This window comes from Carlito syrichta, unplaced genomic scaffold (genome assembly GCF_000164805.1).
Source record: "Carlito syrichta isolate Samal-C Ts95f unplaced genomic scaffold, Tarsius_syrichta-2.0.1 Scaffold309778, whole genome shotgun sequence".
NCBI classification, from domain to species: domain Eukaryota; kingdom Metazoa; phylum Chordata; class Mammalia; order Primates; family Tarsiidae; genus Carlito; species Carlito syrichta.
Window position 1 is genome coordinate 148,495 of NW_007253874.1, and position 18,350 is coordinate 166,844.

Below are 18,350 nucleotides of genomic sequence, written 5' to 3' on the forward strand. Positions count from 1 at the left end.
CAAAAAAAAAAAAAAAAATTACCAGGTCATGGTGGCGCGCACCTGTGGCTCCAGCTACTTGGAAGGCTGAGGCAGAAGGATCACCTGAGCCCAGCAGGTTGAGACTGCGGTGGCCGTGAGGATGCCACTGCACTCCAGCCTGGGCAACAGAGTGAGACTCTGACTGAAAAAAAAAAAAAAAGTTCTCTGACTTCTGGTCTGAGGCTTGTTCTTCTGTCCTGAGGATGAAAAAAAAGTTTTTCATTTTACAGAACCCAGTTTAACAATTTTCTGGCTATTGCCTTTGGACTCCGGTTTAAGATATTTTTGCACATACCCAGTGGTTGTAAAAATAGTTCCTTTTCCCTTTTTTTTCTTTTTTGAGTCAGAATCTCACTCTGTCGTCCAGGTTGGAGTGCAGTAGCACCCTCATGGCCACTGCAGCCTCAACCTGCTGGGCTCAGGTGATCCTTCAGCCTCAGCTTTCCAAGTAGCTGGAATCACAGGTGCATGCCACCACGCCCAGCTAATTTTGTTGATTTATTGTAGACACGGGGTTTTGCCAAGCCAACTTGCCTAGGCTAGTCTCTCATTCCTGGGGCCAGGCAGTCCTCCCATCTCTGCCTCCCAAAGTGCTGGGATTACAGGCGTGAGCCACTGGGCATGGCTAATTCTGTCTTTTCTTTATCCCATAAACATTATTATATATATATAGTCAATATTTTTTCTTTAATTTTTTAATTTGCTTGTGCTGGGATCTCACTCTGTCACCCATGGTGGGGTACAGTAGCATGATCATGGCTCACTACATCCTTGACCTTCTGGGTTCAAGTGATCCTTCTGCCTCAGCCTCCCAAGTAGCCAGCACTATAGGTTGTGCCACCATGCCTGGTTAATTTTTTTATTATTGTAGAGATGAGGTCTTGCTATGCTACCCAGGCTGGTCTCGAATTCCTAGGCTTATGCAATCCTCCCACTCTGGCTTCCCAAAGTGCTGGGATTATAGGCGTAAGCCACCTTGACCTGTCTGATATCCTTATGTTTACCCAAGCATTAACCTCTTTCTTTCACTTCTTTGTTTAGTGCATCTCAGACCTTCCAACTGGGATGAACTTCCTTTTGCATGAAGTACATTCTTTAGATTTTCTTTTTTTTGAGTTGAAGTCTCACTCTGTCGCCCAGACTGGAGTGCAGCGGCCGCTCCTGGCCACCGCAGCCTTGCCCTGCTGGGCTCCGGCGATCCTTCCGCTCAGCCTTCCAAGTAGCTGGAACTACAGGCACACACTACCACACCCAACTGATTTTTGATTTATTGTGGAGATGAGGTCTTGCCAAGTTGCCTAGGCGGGTCTTGAACCCTCGGGCTCAGGCAATCCACTCACCTCGGCCTCCCAAAGCACGGGATTATAGACTGAGCCACCGAGCCTGGCCTAGAATTTTCTTTAGTGGGCTAGTTATGGTGGCTCACACCTGTAATCCAAGTGCTTTGGGAGACCAAGGCAGGTGAATTGCTTGAGGCCAGGAATTCAAGGCCAGCCTGCAGGAGGTGAGGGCTGCTGAGAGCTGTGATCATCGGGATCTTGCCACTGCACTCCAGTCTGGGTGACAGAGTGAGACCTTGACTCAAACAACAACAAAATAATTTCCTGTGGTGAATTTTGCTGATGGCAAACTCAATTTTTTTGTCCAAAAAACACCTCTATTTCTCCTTCACTCTTTTAAATATTTAAAACTATAAAAACATATACTAATGTGGATTATTATTCTTATTACTTTTTGAGTTGGAGTCTCACTCAGTCGCCCAGGCTGGAGGGCGGTGGCACGCTCATGGCCACCGTGGTCTCGACCTGCTGGGCTCAGGAGATCCTTCCACCTAAGCCTTCCAAGTAGCTGGGACTACAGGTGCATGCCACCATGGCCAGCTAATTTTTTGATTTATTACAGAGATGGGATCTCGCCAAGTTGCCCAGGTTGGTCTTGAACCCGTGGGCTCAGGAAATCCTCTCATCTCAGCCTCCCAAAGTGCTGAGATTATAGGCGTGAGCCACCACACCTGGCCTGTTTTTTTTTTTCATTTAAAACATATTTATGAAGGCCAGACACAGTAGATAAAACCTATAATTCCAGCACTTTGGGAGGCTGAGACGGGAGGATTGCTTGAGCCAGTTTGAGATCAGCCTGGAATACACAGTGACACTCCATATCCACAAAAAATAAACACATTAGTCAGGCATGGTAGTGTGCACTGGCAGTCCCAGCTACTTGGGAGGCCGAAGCAGGAGGATGATTTGAGAGTTCCAGACTGCAGTGGGCTATGATCATTGCCGCTGCACTCTAGCCTAGGGAATGGAGTGAGACCGTTTCTATACAAAGGAAAAAATAAACATATATTTTTATTTTATTTTATTTTTTGAGTTGGAGTCTCACTCTGTCGCCCAGACTGGAGTGCAGTGGCCGCTCCTGGCCACCGCAGCCTCAACCTGCTGGGGATCCGGTGATCCTTCCGCCTCAGCCTTCCAAGTAGCCGGAATTACAGGCGCACGCTACCACGTCCACTGATTTTTTTTTGTTTTTACTGTAGAGATGAGGTCTCGCCAAGTTGCCCAGGCAGGTCTCGAACCCGCGGCCTCAGGCAATCCACTCACCTCAGCCTCCCAAAGGTGCGGGATTACAGGCTGAGCCACCGAGCCCGGCATTAAACCTATTTATTAAGTGCCTACTGTATGACTGGCACTGTTTTAGGTTCAGTTAATAAAAGTGAAGAAAATTCTTACTTTTATGGAACTCATATTTTAACAGAATGGGTAAGACAGATGATAATGACCAAAGGGCTGGGCATGATGGCTCAAGCCTATAATCCCAGCAGGCCGAGGTGAGAGGTTGCCTGAGCCCACTTTTCTGCCAGAGCCCCAGAATCAGCCATTTCTACAAGAACCTTGTTCCTTTTGGTGAAGAATGGTATTGAGAGGCTGAGATCTTGGTGCCAGCTGTGTTCACTACTGTTGGGGTTTCTTTGTGTCTCCCTGTTGGAATCCCTTCAGCCTCCGGTGGCCGAGAGGCCCCTGAAGCTCCAGGTTCTCAGAAGCCCCAGTGACCTTTGTCTCAGGAGTGAAATCCTCTCTCCTTGGGTTTTCCCCTCAGCCCCCTTAAGGAAAGGGCTCAGTTGGTCTCGGTGGCTCAGCCTGTCATCCCAGCACTTTGGGAGGCTGAGGTGAGTGGATTGCCTGAGCCCACGGGTTCGAGACCCGCCTGGGCAACTTGGGGAGACCTCATCTCTACAATAAATCAAAAATTAGCCGGGCGTGGTAGCACGCGCCTGCAGCTCCAGCTACTTGGAAGGCTGAGGCGGAAGGATCGCCGGAACCCAGCAGGTCGAGGCTGGGGTGGCTGGGAGTGGCCACTGCACTCCAGCCTGGGTGAAGGAGTGAGACTCCAACTCAAAATAACAAACTAACTAACTAAATAAATAAATAAAAATAAATAAAGGGCTCTATTGACCCTGCTCAGCCAAGTTTCCATCCCTGGACTGGTCACTGTGGCTAGGGGCATGGGACACTCTTATTAGCTAAGTTTGGATTCCAGGCCCAGATCTATTTAAGAGGAGGTGATGGGTGGTCTTGCAGAGCTCAGCTTCACCTAACTACTTGGAATGGGTCATCCACAGGAAAGATGGGACATTTTCACCAGAAGAAAGATGAGGATATTTGGTGCTGACAGAACAGCAGGTCCCCACTCTAACAAACAAATGTTTCAATTGTAATAATTTGCCGGGTGCGGTGGTTCACGCCTGTGATCCCAGTACTTTGGGAGGTGGAGGCGAGAGGATTGATTGCCTGAGCTCTGGGGTTCCAGACCAGTCTGGGCAACTTGTCGAGACCTCATCTCTACAATAAATACAGAAATTAACTGGGTGTACAGCTGTAGCTCCAACTACTTGGAAGGCTGAGGCCGAAGGATCGCCTGAGCCCAGCAGGTCGAGGTTGCGGTGACCGTGAGCGTGCCACTGCACTCCAGCCTAGGTGGCAGAGTGACTCAAAATGGGTGACTCAGAGTGACTCTCATGCAAAATAAATAAATAAATTGTTATAACTGACCAGGCGTGGTGGTTCATGCCTGTAATCCCAGCACTTTGGGAGGCCGAGGTGGGAGGATTGCTTGAGCCCAGGAGTTTGAGGCTTTGGTGAACCATGATATGCCACTGGGTGTCTGGGTGACAGAGTGAGACTCAAAAAAGCCCCGAATAACTGTGATAACTGCCGAAAGAAGAGAATAGGATGGTGCACAGGAGGACCATGGAGGGGTCTCGGGTTAGCCTGAAGTCAGGGGAGGCCTCTCTGAGGAGGGGCAGACAAGCAGAGATCCGAAGGGGGGGAGCCCTAGCGGCGTGAGAAGGTACTAAGGGGAGCGGTGCCGGTAGGGGAAACACCGTGCAAAGGCCCTGGGGGAGAAGCTTGTCCAGGACTGAAGGCAGGTGTACCCAGAGCATAGGGAGCCAGGAGAATGGTGGGAGACAAGACTGGGGAGGCAGACAGGGGAGGGCTGACCAGGCGGGGCCCTGAAGGCCCAGCAGGATGCTTTATGCTCAACGAAAGGCAGTGTCACTGGAGGGTTTAGGGAAGGAAGGGAACATAAGCTGATGTTCACTTTTTTCTTTTTTGAGTTGGAGTCTCACTCTTGTTGCCCAGGCTGGAGTGCAGTGGCATGCTCACGACCACCGCAGCCTTGACCTGCTGGGCTCAGGCAATCTTTCCACCTCATCCTTCCAAGTAGTTGGAACTACACGGTACCACGCCCTGCTAGTTTTTGTAATTTATTGTAGAGACGAGGTCTCACCAAGTTGCCCAAGCTGGTCTCAAACCCCCGGGCTCAGGCAACCTTCTCGCCTCGGCCTCCCAAAGTGCTGGGATTACAGGCTGAGCCACCATGCCCAGCCTGATGTTCACTTTTAAAAGCTCAGTGTGAAACTGAGCATGGTGGCTCACGCCTGTAATTCCAGCACTTTGGAAGTATTGCTTGAGGCTAGAAGTTCAAGACCAGCCTGGGCAACATAGCAAGACTCTGTTTCTACTAAAACACACACACACACACACACACAAACTTAGCCCAGCATGATAGTGTACACCTGTAGTCCTAGCTACTTGGAAGGCTGAGGCTTGAGGATCAGTTGAACCCAAGAGTTCAAGGTTACAATGAACTATATGATTCCACCACTGCACGCCAGCCTGGGCAACAGAGCCAGAAGACCCTGTCTATCTAGAAACAACTAAGTGTGGCTGTTGGAGAGGGTGTAAGGATTGGAGGGGTTCACTGGGGGAGAGGAGATGGGACTAGGGCGCCCCAGGTACCCCATCTCTTCATGCACCTTCTTCTCTCCTTGTTGAAACTGACGTGCAGGAGCCTTGGATGACGTGAACTCGTGCCTGGTGAGGGTGCCAGAGAAGACAGAGGACGGCAGCCAAACTGCCCTGGTATGCTTCCCCCTATGCCCAGCTGACTTTCCTGGGACACCGCCCGGCCCCCAGCCCCCACCTCCAAGCCCCAGCTCCCTCGTTCCTCTGCCCAGCTCTCCTCCTCTCCACAGTGCTCACCGCCATCGGATGCACCATATGCTTCATCACTCCTTTCATTTCTTTCTCGTCTCCCTCACGGGAACATGACCGCCATGCATGGGGGACGTTTGTCTGCCTGCGTCCATTGCAGCGGGACCTTCAGTATCTAGAATAGTGCCTGGCACGTAGCCGGCGCTCAGTAAAAGTTGGGAAGCCGGGCTCGGTGGCTCAGCCTGTAATCCCGCACCTTTGGGAGGCTGAGGTGAGTGGATTGCCTGAGCCCGCGGGTTCGAGACCCGCCTGGGCAGCGAGACCTCATCTGTACAATAAATCAAAAAATCAGCTGGGCATGGTAGCGTATGCCTGTAATTCCGGCTCCTTGGAAGGCTGAGGCGGAAGGATCGCCGGAGCCCAGCAGGTCGAGGCCGGGAGCGGCCACTGCGCTCCAGTCTGGGTGACAGAGTGAGACTCCAACTCAAAAAAAAAAAAAGTTGTGAAGACAACTGCAGGGGAGGCTCTGAAAGGGGCAGAAAGGCTAGACATGGCCTTTGCCAGGACACAGTGGGCCCAACCCAGGCCTGGGCTGTGTAGCAGGTACAGGAGCCCAGAGAAGGCCAGTCCAGCCGGTGAGGCACACCAGCACCTGCAGGACTTGGGTGAGGGCCGTGGGGCCGATTGGACAAATTGGGGGATGGGAGTGTGGTACATGGAGTGTGGACAAGATTGACTGGTGGATAGAGTCTGGAGGAGCTGGGGGATCCGCCCAGAAAGGACACGTGGGAAGGAGGCTCTGCCCCCAGGCTGCTTCAGAGGCAAGCTCTAGTCCCCTGGGCCGTGCAGGGTGGGGTGGGGAGACAATGACAGATAGGACTAAGAGATCCTGCATTCAGGGAGCATCTGTCCTCATCCCATGGCATTCTTCTAGTTGTCCACTGTACTCATGCCATGCTGGCCTTTTTCTGTTTCTCACACCTGCCAAACTCATTCCTGCCTCAGGGCCTTTGCACAGGTTACTTCCTCTGCCAGGAAAGTTCTTTTCATCTATAAGAGAGGCACAACGAAGTTAAACTGAGGCCTATGTTGGATAATATATGTATGGCACTGAGCATGGTACCTGCACAAAGAAGGCTTATTATTTCTGTGGTAGGGGCCGAGCGAAACTTTCCCCTTCACCCTCTGGAGTTTCGCTGAAATATCAGCTCACAAAAGGCAAATTAATTGGAGACAAGGCATGGCATACTAATTAATTTTTTTTTTTTTTTGAGTTTGAGTCTCACTCTGTCGCCCAGACTGGAGTGCAGTGGCCACTCCCGGCCACCGCAGCCTCGCCTGCTGGGCACCGGCGATTCTTCAGCCTCAGCCTTCCGAGTAGCCGGAATTACAGGCATGTGCTACCACGCCTGGCTGATTTTTTAATTTTATTGTAGAGATGAGGTCTCACTGCCCAGGCGGGTCTCGAACCCGCGGGCTCAGGCAATCCACTCACCTCAGCCTCCCAAAGGCGTGGGATTACAGGCTGAGCCACTGAGCCTGGCTATACTAATTAATTAATTTCTGAGTTGGAGCCTCGCTCTGTCACCCAGACTGGAGGGCAGTGGCATGCTTCTGGCCAGTGTAACCTTGATCTGCCAGGCTCAGGTGATCCTTCCGCCTCAGCTTTCCAAGTAGCTAGAACTACAGGTGTACACCACATGCCTGGCTGATTTTTTTTTTTTTATTATTTGCTGTAGAGATGAGGTCTCGCCAAGTTACCCAGGCTGATCTCAAACCCGCGGGCTCAGGCAACCCTCTCACCTCAGCCTCCCAAAGTGCTGGGATTATAGGCCTGAGCCACTGCGCCTGGACTTACACATTTGTTAATGTGTACAGAGAACAACTGGGGGATTACCCATTCCCTCCGACCCCCCCACCGCAGGTTCAGAAGTTTATGCATCATATTGAAGTTACATGGGTAATGAGGGCTTGGATCCTGGCAAAGCATTTTATGGGAGGGGGAGAAGAGAGATTCTGTTGAGAAGCAATAAAGGATTGCTAGGGGGTGGGGCGCAGTGGCGCATGCCTGCAATCCCAGCGCTTTGGGAGGCCAAGGCAGGAGGAATGCTTGAGGCCAGGAGTTGGACACCAGCCCAGACAACACTGCAAGACCCCATCTCTACAAAAAATTAAAAATTTAGTCAGGCATGGTGGCGTATATTTGTAGTCCTGGATACTTGAGAGGCTGAGGCAGGAGGATCCCTTGAGCCCAGGAACTGGAGGCTTCAATGAGCCATGATTGTGCCACTGCACTCCAGTCTGGGCCACAGAGCAAGATTGAAAGGAGAAAGGTGGCCAGGCATGGTGGCTCAGCCTGTAATCCCAGCACTTTGGGAGGCCTGAGCCCAGGAGTTCGAGACCAGCCTGGGCAACTTAGTGAGACCTTGTCTCTACAATAAATTAAAAAATTAGCCGGGTGTGGTGGCACATGCCTATAGTTTCAGCTACTTGGAAGGCTGAGGTAGGAGGATTGCCTAAGCCCAGCAGGTAGAGGCTGCTGCAGTGACTGTGAACGTCCCACTGCACTCCAGCCTGGGCGACAAGAGTAAGACTCCAACTCAAAAGAGAGAGAGAGAGAGAGAGAGAGAGAGAGAGAGAGAGAGAGAAGAAAGGTTTTCTGATTGACCAAAAAAAGAAATTAAATGAAAAAATAAAATAAAAAAGGGATTACTCAGGAGAATGAATGTATCAGGGAACAGAGACTATCTTGTACATTACCTTGTGAAAGGATCTATTCAGGTATGGTTACATTCTTGGTCTTCCAGGGAGGGGAAGAAAAACCAATTGTTTTCCTTGGGGCGTCTGGATACTAGACAGATCAAGGAACTTCACCTTGATCCTGTGCTTTGGGAGAGATGGTCACATGGAGGGAGGTCAGAGAGATCTTGAGGCTTCTTCAGGTCAGCATGTCAAAGTATTATATTTTGGGGTATTGGTTTCTGAGTCCCAACATTGTCATCCAACACATGTTACTGATCCCCTACTATGTGCTGGGTCCTGTTTTAGACTCTAGGGAAACAGCAGTGACCTGGCATTCTAGTCTGAGGAGATAGACCTTCCCCTGAGTTTCTTCACGTGGCTAGTTCTTTTTTGTCATGCAGAATGCAGCCCAAATGTAAACTCTTCTGAGATGACTTCTCTGACCATTTGGTCTAAATTAACCATCCCTCCACCATCACTCTTGCAGTTTGTCACCAATTGCTATTTAACAAACCACCCAAAACTCAGTGGTTTAAAAGTTCACTCTGAGGCTGGGTGCAGTGGCTCATGCCTGTAACTCCAGCATTTTGGGAGGCAGAGGAGAGAGGATTGCCTGAACCCAGGGGTTCAAGATCAGCCTGGGCAAAATGGCAAGACTTTGTCTCTACAATAAATGAAAAATTAACTGGATGTGGTGGTGCACACCTATAGTTCTAGTCACTTGGAAAGCTGAAGCGAAGGGATTGCTTGAGCCCAGCAGGTCAAGGCTGCAGTAGTAGTGAGTGTGCCAATGCACTCCAGCCTGGGTGACAGAGTGATACTCTAACGAAAAAAAAAAAAATTTCACTCTGGCTGCTGTGGGAGTGAGGAGAGGATGGGCCAATTTCTGATGATTTTGAAGTTTGACGAGGCTCAGCTGGGTGGTTCTTCTGCTCCATACAGTGTAAACTGAGATCACCCAGGGGCCTGGAACATTCAAGATGACCCCTTAGCTTCCAGGGCCTTGCTCCATGGTCTTTCATCACTCCATAGTCTAGCCTGGGCTTCCGTGCAGATGGACAACGTGGAAACTGCCAGTTTCCTTAAGGAGCTGGCCCAGCCTCACTTCTCACTTACAGCAAGTTGTAAGAGGAGCCAGGAGTCAAAGGAGAATCTATCCTTTTGTTAGGAGGAATGGGAAAGAACTTGTGGCCCTGTTCCACATGCTCCATCAGATTAACTTGTTTATCTTTCTTTATTAAACAAAGTTAGTTTACTTATTTTGTAGTTTTTCTTCTGCCTTAAGATAATGGGAACGAAGAGATTAATTGACTATTGGTTAATATGTTCCTTCTCTCAGGTAGCAGAAGGCCTCCATCTGACTTGTATGTACCAGAAGACCCTTTTGTTTGTTTTTTTTTGAGTTGGAGTCTCATTCTGTCACCCAGCCTGGAGTGCAGTGGCATGCTCACAGTCACCCCGCTGGGCTCAGGTGATCCTTCTGCCTCAGCCTTCCAAGTAGCTGAAACTACAGGCACGTACCACCATGTCCAGCTAATTTTTTGATTCATTGTAGAGATGAGGTCTTGCCAAGTTGCCCAGGCTGGTCTTGAACCTGTGGGCTCTGGCATTCCTCTCATCTCGGCCTCCCAAAGTGCTGGGATTATAGGCGTGAGCCACCACGCCCAGCCTTATAAGGCCCTTAAGGAGTGTTGTTAATGGTGAAATTTCAGGTGGAGGCATTGGGGCCCTTTTCGTCCCCCACTTAGTTGACTGGAGAGGGAAAGTGCTTTACCGTCCCTCCTATCTGGTCTTCCTCCAAATGAATTACTCTGCCCAATGTTCTCTCATCTCCACCTCACCCTGAGTTCTTTGGGGGGAACTTCTCATGTCTCATGAGCTGACCGCTGATTGCCCGCCTGTGTCGGATGGTCAGCAGGTGCTGTTTGGCACCCCCCGAGGACTGGGTTCAGAGGGACTCTCACACAAAGGGTCCGCCATCTGCCGCCCTCCAGGTTGAGAATGTCATCCCTCTCCAGGAAAGACAGGACCTGCTGGAAGTGGAAGGAGAGAAGAAGGCCATGATGAAGCAGATGATGGTGCGGGAGCCACACGTGGGTCTGTGGTGCTGGGGCGGGAGGGGGAGAATCCCCGAGTCCACTCACTGATGAGGCTGGTGGGGGAAGCTGTGGAGGGGAGAGGACAAGATGGGGCAGGACATCTAGCCTGGAGTCTGAGCTCCACCTCTAACTGTCCTCTTCCTCCCCTGAGCGAGTTTGGGCAAGGGATTCCCATTCCGAGCCTCACTTTTCTCATCTCACAAATGGGCGTGAGAATACCTGTGTCTTTGTTGGGAGGACACAGTTCAGCGGTTAGTCTACAGTAAAGCCTTGTGTCCTCACCAGCAGTTATCACTTTTTTTGATCGGAGTCTCACTGTGTTGTCCAGGCTAGAGTGCAGTGGCATGCTCATGGTCATCACAGCCTCGACCTGCTGAGCTCAGGCGATCCTTCCGCCTCAGCCTTCCAAGTAGTTGGAACTACAGGCACACACCACCACTCCCATCTGATTCTTTGATTTATTGTAGAGATGAGGACTTGCCAAGTTGCCCAGACAGGTCTTGAACCCCCCAGACTCAGAGAATCCTCTCTCCTCGGTCTCACAAAGTGCTGGGAATATAGGCTGAGTCACCTCACCTGACCTAATCTTTTGATTTATTACAGAGACGAGGTTTCACCAATTTGCCCAGGCTGGTCTTGAACCCCTGGACTCAGGCAATCCTCTCCCCTCTGCCTCCCAAAGTGCTGGGATTACAGGTGTGAGCCACCACGCCCAACAAGTTATTACTATTTAATGCATTCTTTTTGAGTTGGAATCTCTGTCACGCAGAGTGTAGTGCAGTGGCACACTCATGACCACTGCAGCCTCAACCTGCTGGGCTCAGGTGAGCCTTCCGTCTCAGCCTTCCAAGGTAGCTGGAACCACAGTTGTGCACCACCATACCCAGCTAATTTTTTTGATTTATTGTAGAGACAAGGTCTCGCCAAGTTGCCCAGACTTGTCTTGAATTCCTGGACTCAGGCAATCCTCTTGTCTCAGCCTCCCAAAGTGCTGGGATTACAGGCTTGAGCCACTGTGCCCAGCAATGCATTCTTTTTTCAGAAGTTCCTCCTGGTGGGCCGCATTAGAGGCTTTCCTCATCATTTTGCTAAACACAGTCACTTCTCAGTTATCCACCAGAATGGGTTGGGCAGGGAATCACCACTGAGGTTTCCAAAATTATATTTATCTTTGTGTCCCTTAAAGAGATTTTAAAACAGAGAGAGAAAATCCTTGCCCTTCATGCCTTCACTAAACTAACTTTAGTTGAGCATCTACTGTGTGTAGGTGCTAGATCAAAAGTGAAAAGTAACTAGAAGGGCATTTTATTTTATTTTATTTATTTTTTTGAGTTGGAGTCTCACTCTGTCACCCAGACTGGAGTGCAGTGGCTGCTCCCGGCCACTGCAGCCTCGACCTGCTGGGCTCCGGCGATCCTTCCGCCTCAGCCTTCCAAGTAGCCGGAATTACAGGCAGGCGCTACCACGCCCGGCTGATTTTTTGATTTATTGTAGAGATGAGGTCTTGCTGCCCAGGCAGGTCTTGAACCCGCGGACTCAGGTAATCCACTCACCTCAGTCTCCCAAAGGTGCGGGATTACAGGCTGAGCCACTGAGCCCGGCTAGAAGGGCATTTTAAAGGAATGTAACCAGGCAGCTTTTAAGAGCCACGTGCCATGCTTTTGGGCCAGTTCCGTGGTTTAACTATGCCTCCCACCACAGGGTTGCTGTGGAAACAGTTTTTGCAGAGCTGGGTGTGGGGGGTGCAGCTGGTTCGGAAGGGGGGTGTTTTTGTGGCCGTGAACTGAGGGTTCAGAACGGGTGGGAGTAGTGGGCCAACTCTCTGGCCCCTGGAGGCCAGCAGGGCGTAGGGCTGAAGAGGGTCTGTCCAGGCTCTCCCGCGAGGAGGGGCGGCCTCGGCCTGGGGGCCGCAGCAGCCTCACTCCTTATGGGCTCCTCTGTGGTCCCCTGTCCAGAGGCAGATCCAGGAGGAGCCTCGGGATTTCCTCTCCAGCTCCGTCCGCCGGCAGGCCATGGAGACCCTGACCCAGCTAAGGTGTCCGTGCCCGTTTCTGCCCCCACAGCTCCTGGCCTCTTCCCCCACCCCGGCCTGGACCTGTCTCTCCTAGGGCCTCTCCTCTGTTCCCTCACCCTGCCCCCACGCCTTTTCCCCTCCCTCGCCCCATCCTTGCCGGGGCTGTCGGACCTCCCTCCAACCCGCTTCATCTCGCCCTTCTGTGGGTCAGAATGACAAGGCCTGGGCCAGGTGCCTCCTGCCAGCCCTGTGTCCTCCGCCGCAGAGCCCCTCCCTCGTGTGACACCTCCGTTTTCTGTCTCCTCTCCAGCCACACACAGCCCACCCTGGGTGTGCAGGAGAGGTCGGAACTGGTGATCACGTGCGTGCAGAGTGTGTTCTCCCTGCCCTCGGTGCAGGCCATGCAGGAGAAGGACCAGGCCAAGGCAGAGGCCATCCGGGTGAGGAGGGGCTTCTGGGTGGGTCCCTAGGGCTGTCCGGCATCCTGAGTGTGGATATGGGCCTGCACACACCGATTGGTCAGTTTCGTGACCTTGGGCAATTCACTCACCACTCTAGGCCCAAGTGGGCACCCTAACCCTGACCCTGACCCTGACCCTGACCCTAATTGATAAATAATTGTTGTGTTTTTTTAAAATTCTGTAGAGATGAGGTCTTGCTATGTTGCTCAGGCTGGTCTTGAGCTCCTGGGCTCAAGCCATCTTTCCACCTTAGCCTCCCAAAGTGCTGGGATCACAGGCTGTGCCACCACACCCGGAACATAAATAAATAGCTGGTGAATGAATGAATCATTGGCATAAAGACGCCCCGTATGGAGGGGCTCCTCCACTTCTGTTTGGGCCCTGCCCTGTGAGAGGGATCTGGGCAGAGGTTGACACGGCCAGAGGAGGGGGCCGGGATGGGGAGGGTCAGGGCTGAGGCCTGGGCCATCTCACGGAGGACTGAGGGAATTGGGCCTGGGGACCAGGGAAGCAGGAGCTCACGGGGCTCATGCCGGTATCTTCAAGCCTCTGCAGGTGTTCCCGGGAGGAGGGGCAGGGCTAACCCTCCGGTAGGCTGAGGGGGAGAGCTAGCCACCAGGGGGTTTGGGCTTGGGGTGAACGATTGTTCACCCTTTCATGCAGCAAATACTGAGTACCCACTCCATGCTGAGCTCGTCAGGGGAGCCCTACAGTAGGGGTGAGGGTGGGGCAGGTGGATGTCACCCACGTGTCCTACAAATAAGTGCCAAACGACACCCCTGGGAAATGCCGCAAGCCAGAGGCACTTGGTGCATAACGAGCCTGGCGTGGGGGACATGGCCTAGGTGGGGTCGGAGGTCATGACGGGGAAGCTGAGAGGGGTGGCAGAGGGAAGAGCATTGTAGGCGGAGGGCACAGCCCGTGCAGAGGCCGGTGAACAGGGGCAGCATGGTGACTGCAGGGCTGACAAGGAGATGCTGTGACTGGAGCCCAGAGGGTGGGGCGAGAGTTCTGGGAAGTGAGGCTGGAGCATGGGAGGGGGCCAGATCACATTGCATGGGCAGCATGTGGGCTCCAGGCTCAGAGGTGGTGACCCGAGAGAGGAGCCAGTGGAAGGGCCGGGCATCCCTGCTGGGTGGAAAGAACGGGCAGCCCTTTTGTAGTGCCAGACCTGGCCAGCAGAGGTCAGTGCTGCACAGGAATCAGCCCAGATGGGCGGGAAGGAGGAGGCAGTCGGGGAGTGTGGCTAGCTTGGTGGTTGTGGGGTGACCCTAAGGACCACTGGCTCCAGGGTGTGGACAGACTGAGGAAGCCTGGGCATGGGCAACCCGGGGGGCATACTTGGGCAGCTGGCAGGAGGAGGGGAGGCAAGGGGGAGAGGGTCTTCCTGGAGTAGCTTCAACCGACCGCCCAGCCCTGTGTATGTGTCATGCCTGCACCCATGAGACAAATCCAGTGTAGCCAGTGGATGAAGAGCCCAGGCAGGGGAGAGGTGACTCTGTCCCTTCATGGGCCCGTGGCAGGTTCTCAGCAAATGCTGGGTCTCTGCCGCCTTCCCTTTTAAGGTAGAAGGTGAGGGGATACTACTTACTAGTCAGTTGACAGGGAGACGGTAGCCCGTGGAGAGGAAGTAATCTGTCCAACATCACATACCAAGTCAGTCTCGAGGTGGGATCAGAAAGCAGCTCTCCTGGGTCTAGGTTTCTCCTCCTGCCCTGGCCCACACCAGGGGCTGTTGGGGTCAGCATCAGCTCTGAGGCCCCCTCATGGCTGGGTCCTCCTCCCGTGCACAGATCCTTTACCATCAGACCCTGGATGCCCTGCAAACATTGCTCAAGGCCCTCTTTCTTGAGGACCCCACTCCCGACGGGCTGAAGAGCATCTTGGAGGTGCGGAGGTTGGGGTGGGTGGGAGAGGAAGGGTAGAGGAGAAAGAGAAATGGGCCCCAGAGTAGTGGAGGCTGGAGCTGGGAGCGGTTTGACTTCAGGAGGCCATCTTGTGCCAGCATTCTGCCTCCTTGTCCCCATTCTGGGTCCCGTCCCAGTCTCCTTCCTCTGCCCGCTCTCACTATTCCCCACACTCTCAATTCAGCTGGCCCGCCTGGTTGTAGCTGCCCCCCCAGCTTTGCTCTCTCCATTCTTCTAAAAATTTTCATTCATTTATTTCAATTTTTAGAGACAGGGTCTTTGCTGCCTAGGTTGGCCTTGAACTCCTGGCTTCCAGCGATCCTCCCACCCCAGCCTCCCAAAGTGCTGGGATTACAGGCGTGAGCCAACACGCCTGGCCTGTTCTCTCCATTCTCGTCCCCGTGTCTCTCTTCCATCCTCATCACTCTTCACCTTTCACCTCTCTCCTCATCGTCTCCCTTCCTCTCTCTAGTCTGTCAGTCCTGTTCTCAGTTTCTGAACCCCATCTCTCCCTAAACCCCGAGAAGAGGAGGAGGGCTGCGGCGAGTGGCTTTTAGGCGCTCTCTGGAAGCTGCTTGCTGACTGGTGGAGGCTGGCCCGCCCACCCAGCTGCAGGGGCTGGCATCTGGCCTGCGGCTCTGAGTCTTACCCTCGTTCCCACAGCCCCTAGGGCCCTGGATGAACTCTGGGAAGGCCCACGAGCGAGCACGGGCTGTGAACAGCAACGTCTCTGTGTTGAGCCACACGCTTCTGACTCTGCCTTTCTTTGTGAGTGGTCCCTGGGAGGCGTGGAACCTCTTGGGGGAATGTGCCCCGAAGGAGCTTGTGTGTCTCCTCAGGGATCCCCAGGTGGCCGTTGCCATCCTCAGAGGGCTCTGGTAGGGCTGGGCTGTCCCGCTCTATTCATCATTGACTGTATAGCATTATTGAACCTATAAGACTCAATCCCTAAGGTTATGACACAAACAGATGCCCTTGGGGTTCCCGGCATTGGGGCTTCTGCTGGGGAGGCTCGTCCTTCGCATTGGGGATCCTGATGAGGAGATTGGCCGGGAGGCTCTGGACGGCATCATCATCCTTTACACCATCCTGGAGCTCCAAACAGGTAAGCCCTGTTGGAGCATCTCTGGAGCAAGGCTTCCAGGCAGGGGCTGAGCCTAGGAGCCAGCTAGAGCCTTGGCACCAAGGCACTGGTGGGAGGTAGGGGAACCAGCGTGGGGTCAGATGCGGACTGAGGAAACTGGTGTGAAGCCCAAGTCCCCGCAGAACCAGGGGCAGAGGCTGCCCGCAAACTGATTTTGAGGTAAGCACTCCTTCTTCTATCTGAGCTTTCTTTCATCCTTCCAAACTTAATCGATGACTATCACTTTCATGTTCCCATAACACCATGTCCACTTAGGCATGACACCCCTCACGCCTTGTTTTCTTGTCTGTCTTCCCCACCGGATATAATCCTATGAGGCAGGATAGGGCTGTATCTTGGTCACCTCTGCATTCCAAGGTCTAACCCTGGCACATGGTGGGTGTTCAGTGAATAACTTACTGAACGAAGGAACAGGGAGCAGGTTCTACGTTAGAATCCAGAGTGGCTAAAGCCTGTAGGAGGAAGAACTCTCTTAGATTTGACTTGTGAGAGCCAGTGTTGTGACGTGGGTGGACGCAGGAATCCAGCTGACATGGTCCCTAGAGCTGCACGGCATCAGCTGTCACTTGCCGCCTTCCTTTCTCCATCATCCCCACACTGTCCCAAGCCAGAGGTCCTTGGCATGTGGCGTAAACGCCCCTGGCTCTGGAGGCAGAGGAACCTGGGCACAAGACCCGGCTCTGTCCCTTCTCAGTGATGTGACCTCGGGCAAGCACTTTGCCTGTGTAGACCTAGACGTCCTCGTCTGCAGAAAGGATACACTCGGCTTCTTGAAGGATGGAGCGAGGTCTTTTGCGAGAGTGTATGTCAAGGGACCACGCCTCACAGGCCCTTGTCAGAGTTCCCCTTCTGCCCCTCCTCCGGGGTTGGGGGATCTGCCTGGTACCCCCGTCTTGACCTCTAGCACTGGGGGCGAAGATTTGGTCCCTGGGGGGGATTTCTCCTGCTGTCCAGGAGTCCCCCGTGCCTCCTGAGTGAAGGGTGAAGGTGACACCAGCCATATGAATGATCCACTTTGGGTGTACGAGGAGTATAGACCCAATTAAAGTTGCCAGGCTTAGCAAATAAAAAGTAGGCTACCCAGTGAAATTTGAATTTCAGATAAACAATGAATCATTTTTAGTATAGTTGAGACATACTTTCACTGAAAATGATTTGTTTATCTGAAATTCAAATTTAACGGAGTATCCCGTGTTTCAGTTGGCAACTCTAGGCCACACCCACACTCCTAGATTCTAATCTCAGGGAGTGAAGGGGTTTGTCCAAGCCCCCGACGGCAGGAAGCAGGAAAGGTGGGATTTGAACCTGGGGCTGCCTGACTCCAGACCGTAGGCTCCTTCCCTCTGCAAACAGTACACACACTTGGCCCATGGGATCACTCTGCCTCAAGTGGCTCTTTTTTGTGCCTGTGCCTTGCATGCCTTGTGGGGATCCAAGCGGGACCCAGGCCAGGCCATGGCAGGGGTTCGGAATGTGCACTTGAAATGTGTTTCCTGGCTGGGCGTTGTGGCTCACGCCTATAATCCCAGCACTTTGGGAGGCCGAGGTGAGAGGATTGCCTGAGCCCATGGGTTGGAGACCAGCCTGGGCAACTTGGAGAGACCTCATCTCTACAATTAAAAAAAAAAACAATTAGCTGGACATGGTGGCGTGTGTCTGTAGTTCCAGCTACTTGGAAGACTGAGGCGGAAGAATCACCTGAGCCCTGCAGGTCGAGGATGCGGTGGCTGTGAGTGTACCACTTCACTCCAGCTTGGGCGACAGAGTGAGACTCCAACTCAAAAAAAAAGGAAAAAAGGAAAAGAGTGTTTCCTTCAATAGAAAATATGGAGCCACCATGTGCCAGGCACTCTGCGAGGCTGTGGGAACTCTGCATTGAAGAAGAGATTAATTAAATAATCCTCCCTTAGTGAGAGCACCTTCTTGTTGTCAGGAGACAAATGTTGAACAAAATAAACAACAATACATTTGTCAGATGGTGACAAATACTAACAGAAAATAGGTGGAAGAGGAGGACTGAGACTATCAGGGACGGGGCAGCTTAAAGGAGGTGTTGCCATGCGCCCACCAGAATGGCAAAAATGAAACCGACAAGACAGGGAGTGGTGGGAACTCTCGTGCCCTGCTAGTAGGGGCATCTTTGGTTCCCGTTGCAGAAAACCGTTGGGCAGTATCTCCTGAAGCTGAATGTATGCCTGTCCTACGACCCAGCCTTCCACTCCTAGGTGTATACTTGACAAATGTGAGGATATATTCACCAAAAGACACATACAGTGCATAGAATGTTCACAGCAGCACAATCTTTTTTTTTTTTTTTAAGTTGGAGTCTCACTGTGTTGTCCAGGCTGGAGTGCAGTGGTATGCTCATGGCCACCGCAGTCTTGACCTGCTGGGCTCTGGTGATCCTTCCACCTCAGTCTTCCAAGTAGCTGGAACCATAGGCATGTGCCACCATGCCCAGCTG

General features: G+C 52.5%; 1 protein-coding gene across 2 annotated transcripts in view; it reads left to right on the forward strand.

The window, feature by feature from the left end:
- The window catches only part of MROH7 (maestro heat like repeat family member 7), a 77,460-nt gene that overhangs the window by 26,543 nt on the left and 32,567 nt on the right, over positions 1 to 18,350 (forward strand). The window contains exons 3-9 of one of the 2 annotated variants that reach the window (XM_021717487.1): positions 5,374 to 5,447; positions 10,256 to 10,339; positions 12,316 to 12,395; positions 12,685 to 12,814; positions 14,629 to 14,724; positions 15,406 to 15,510; positions 15,712 to 15,847. In XM_021717487.1, coding sequence (XP_021573162.1) covers positions 5,374 to 5,447; positions 10,256 to 10,339; positions 12,316 to 12,395; positions 12,685 to 12,814; positions 14,629 to 14,724; positions 15,406 to 15,510; positions 15,712 to 15,847 — 705 coding nt within the window. Of the gene's footprint in view, positions 1 to 5,365; positions 5,448 to 10,255; positions 10,340 to 12,315; positions 12,396 to 12,684; positions 12,815 to 14,628; positions 14,725 to 15,405; positions 15,511 to 15,711; positions 15,848 to 18,350 lie in introns of those variants that run through there. The other variant, XM_008067808.1, reaches the window with a different exon arrangement.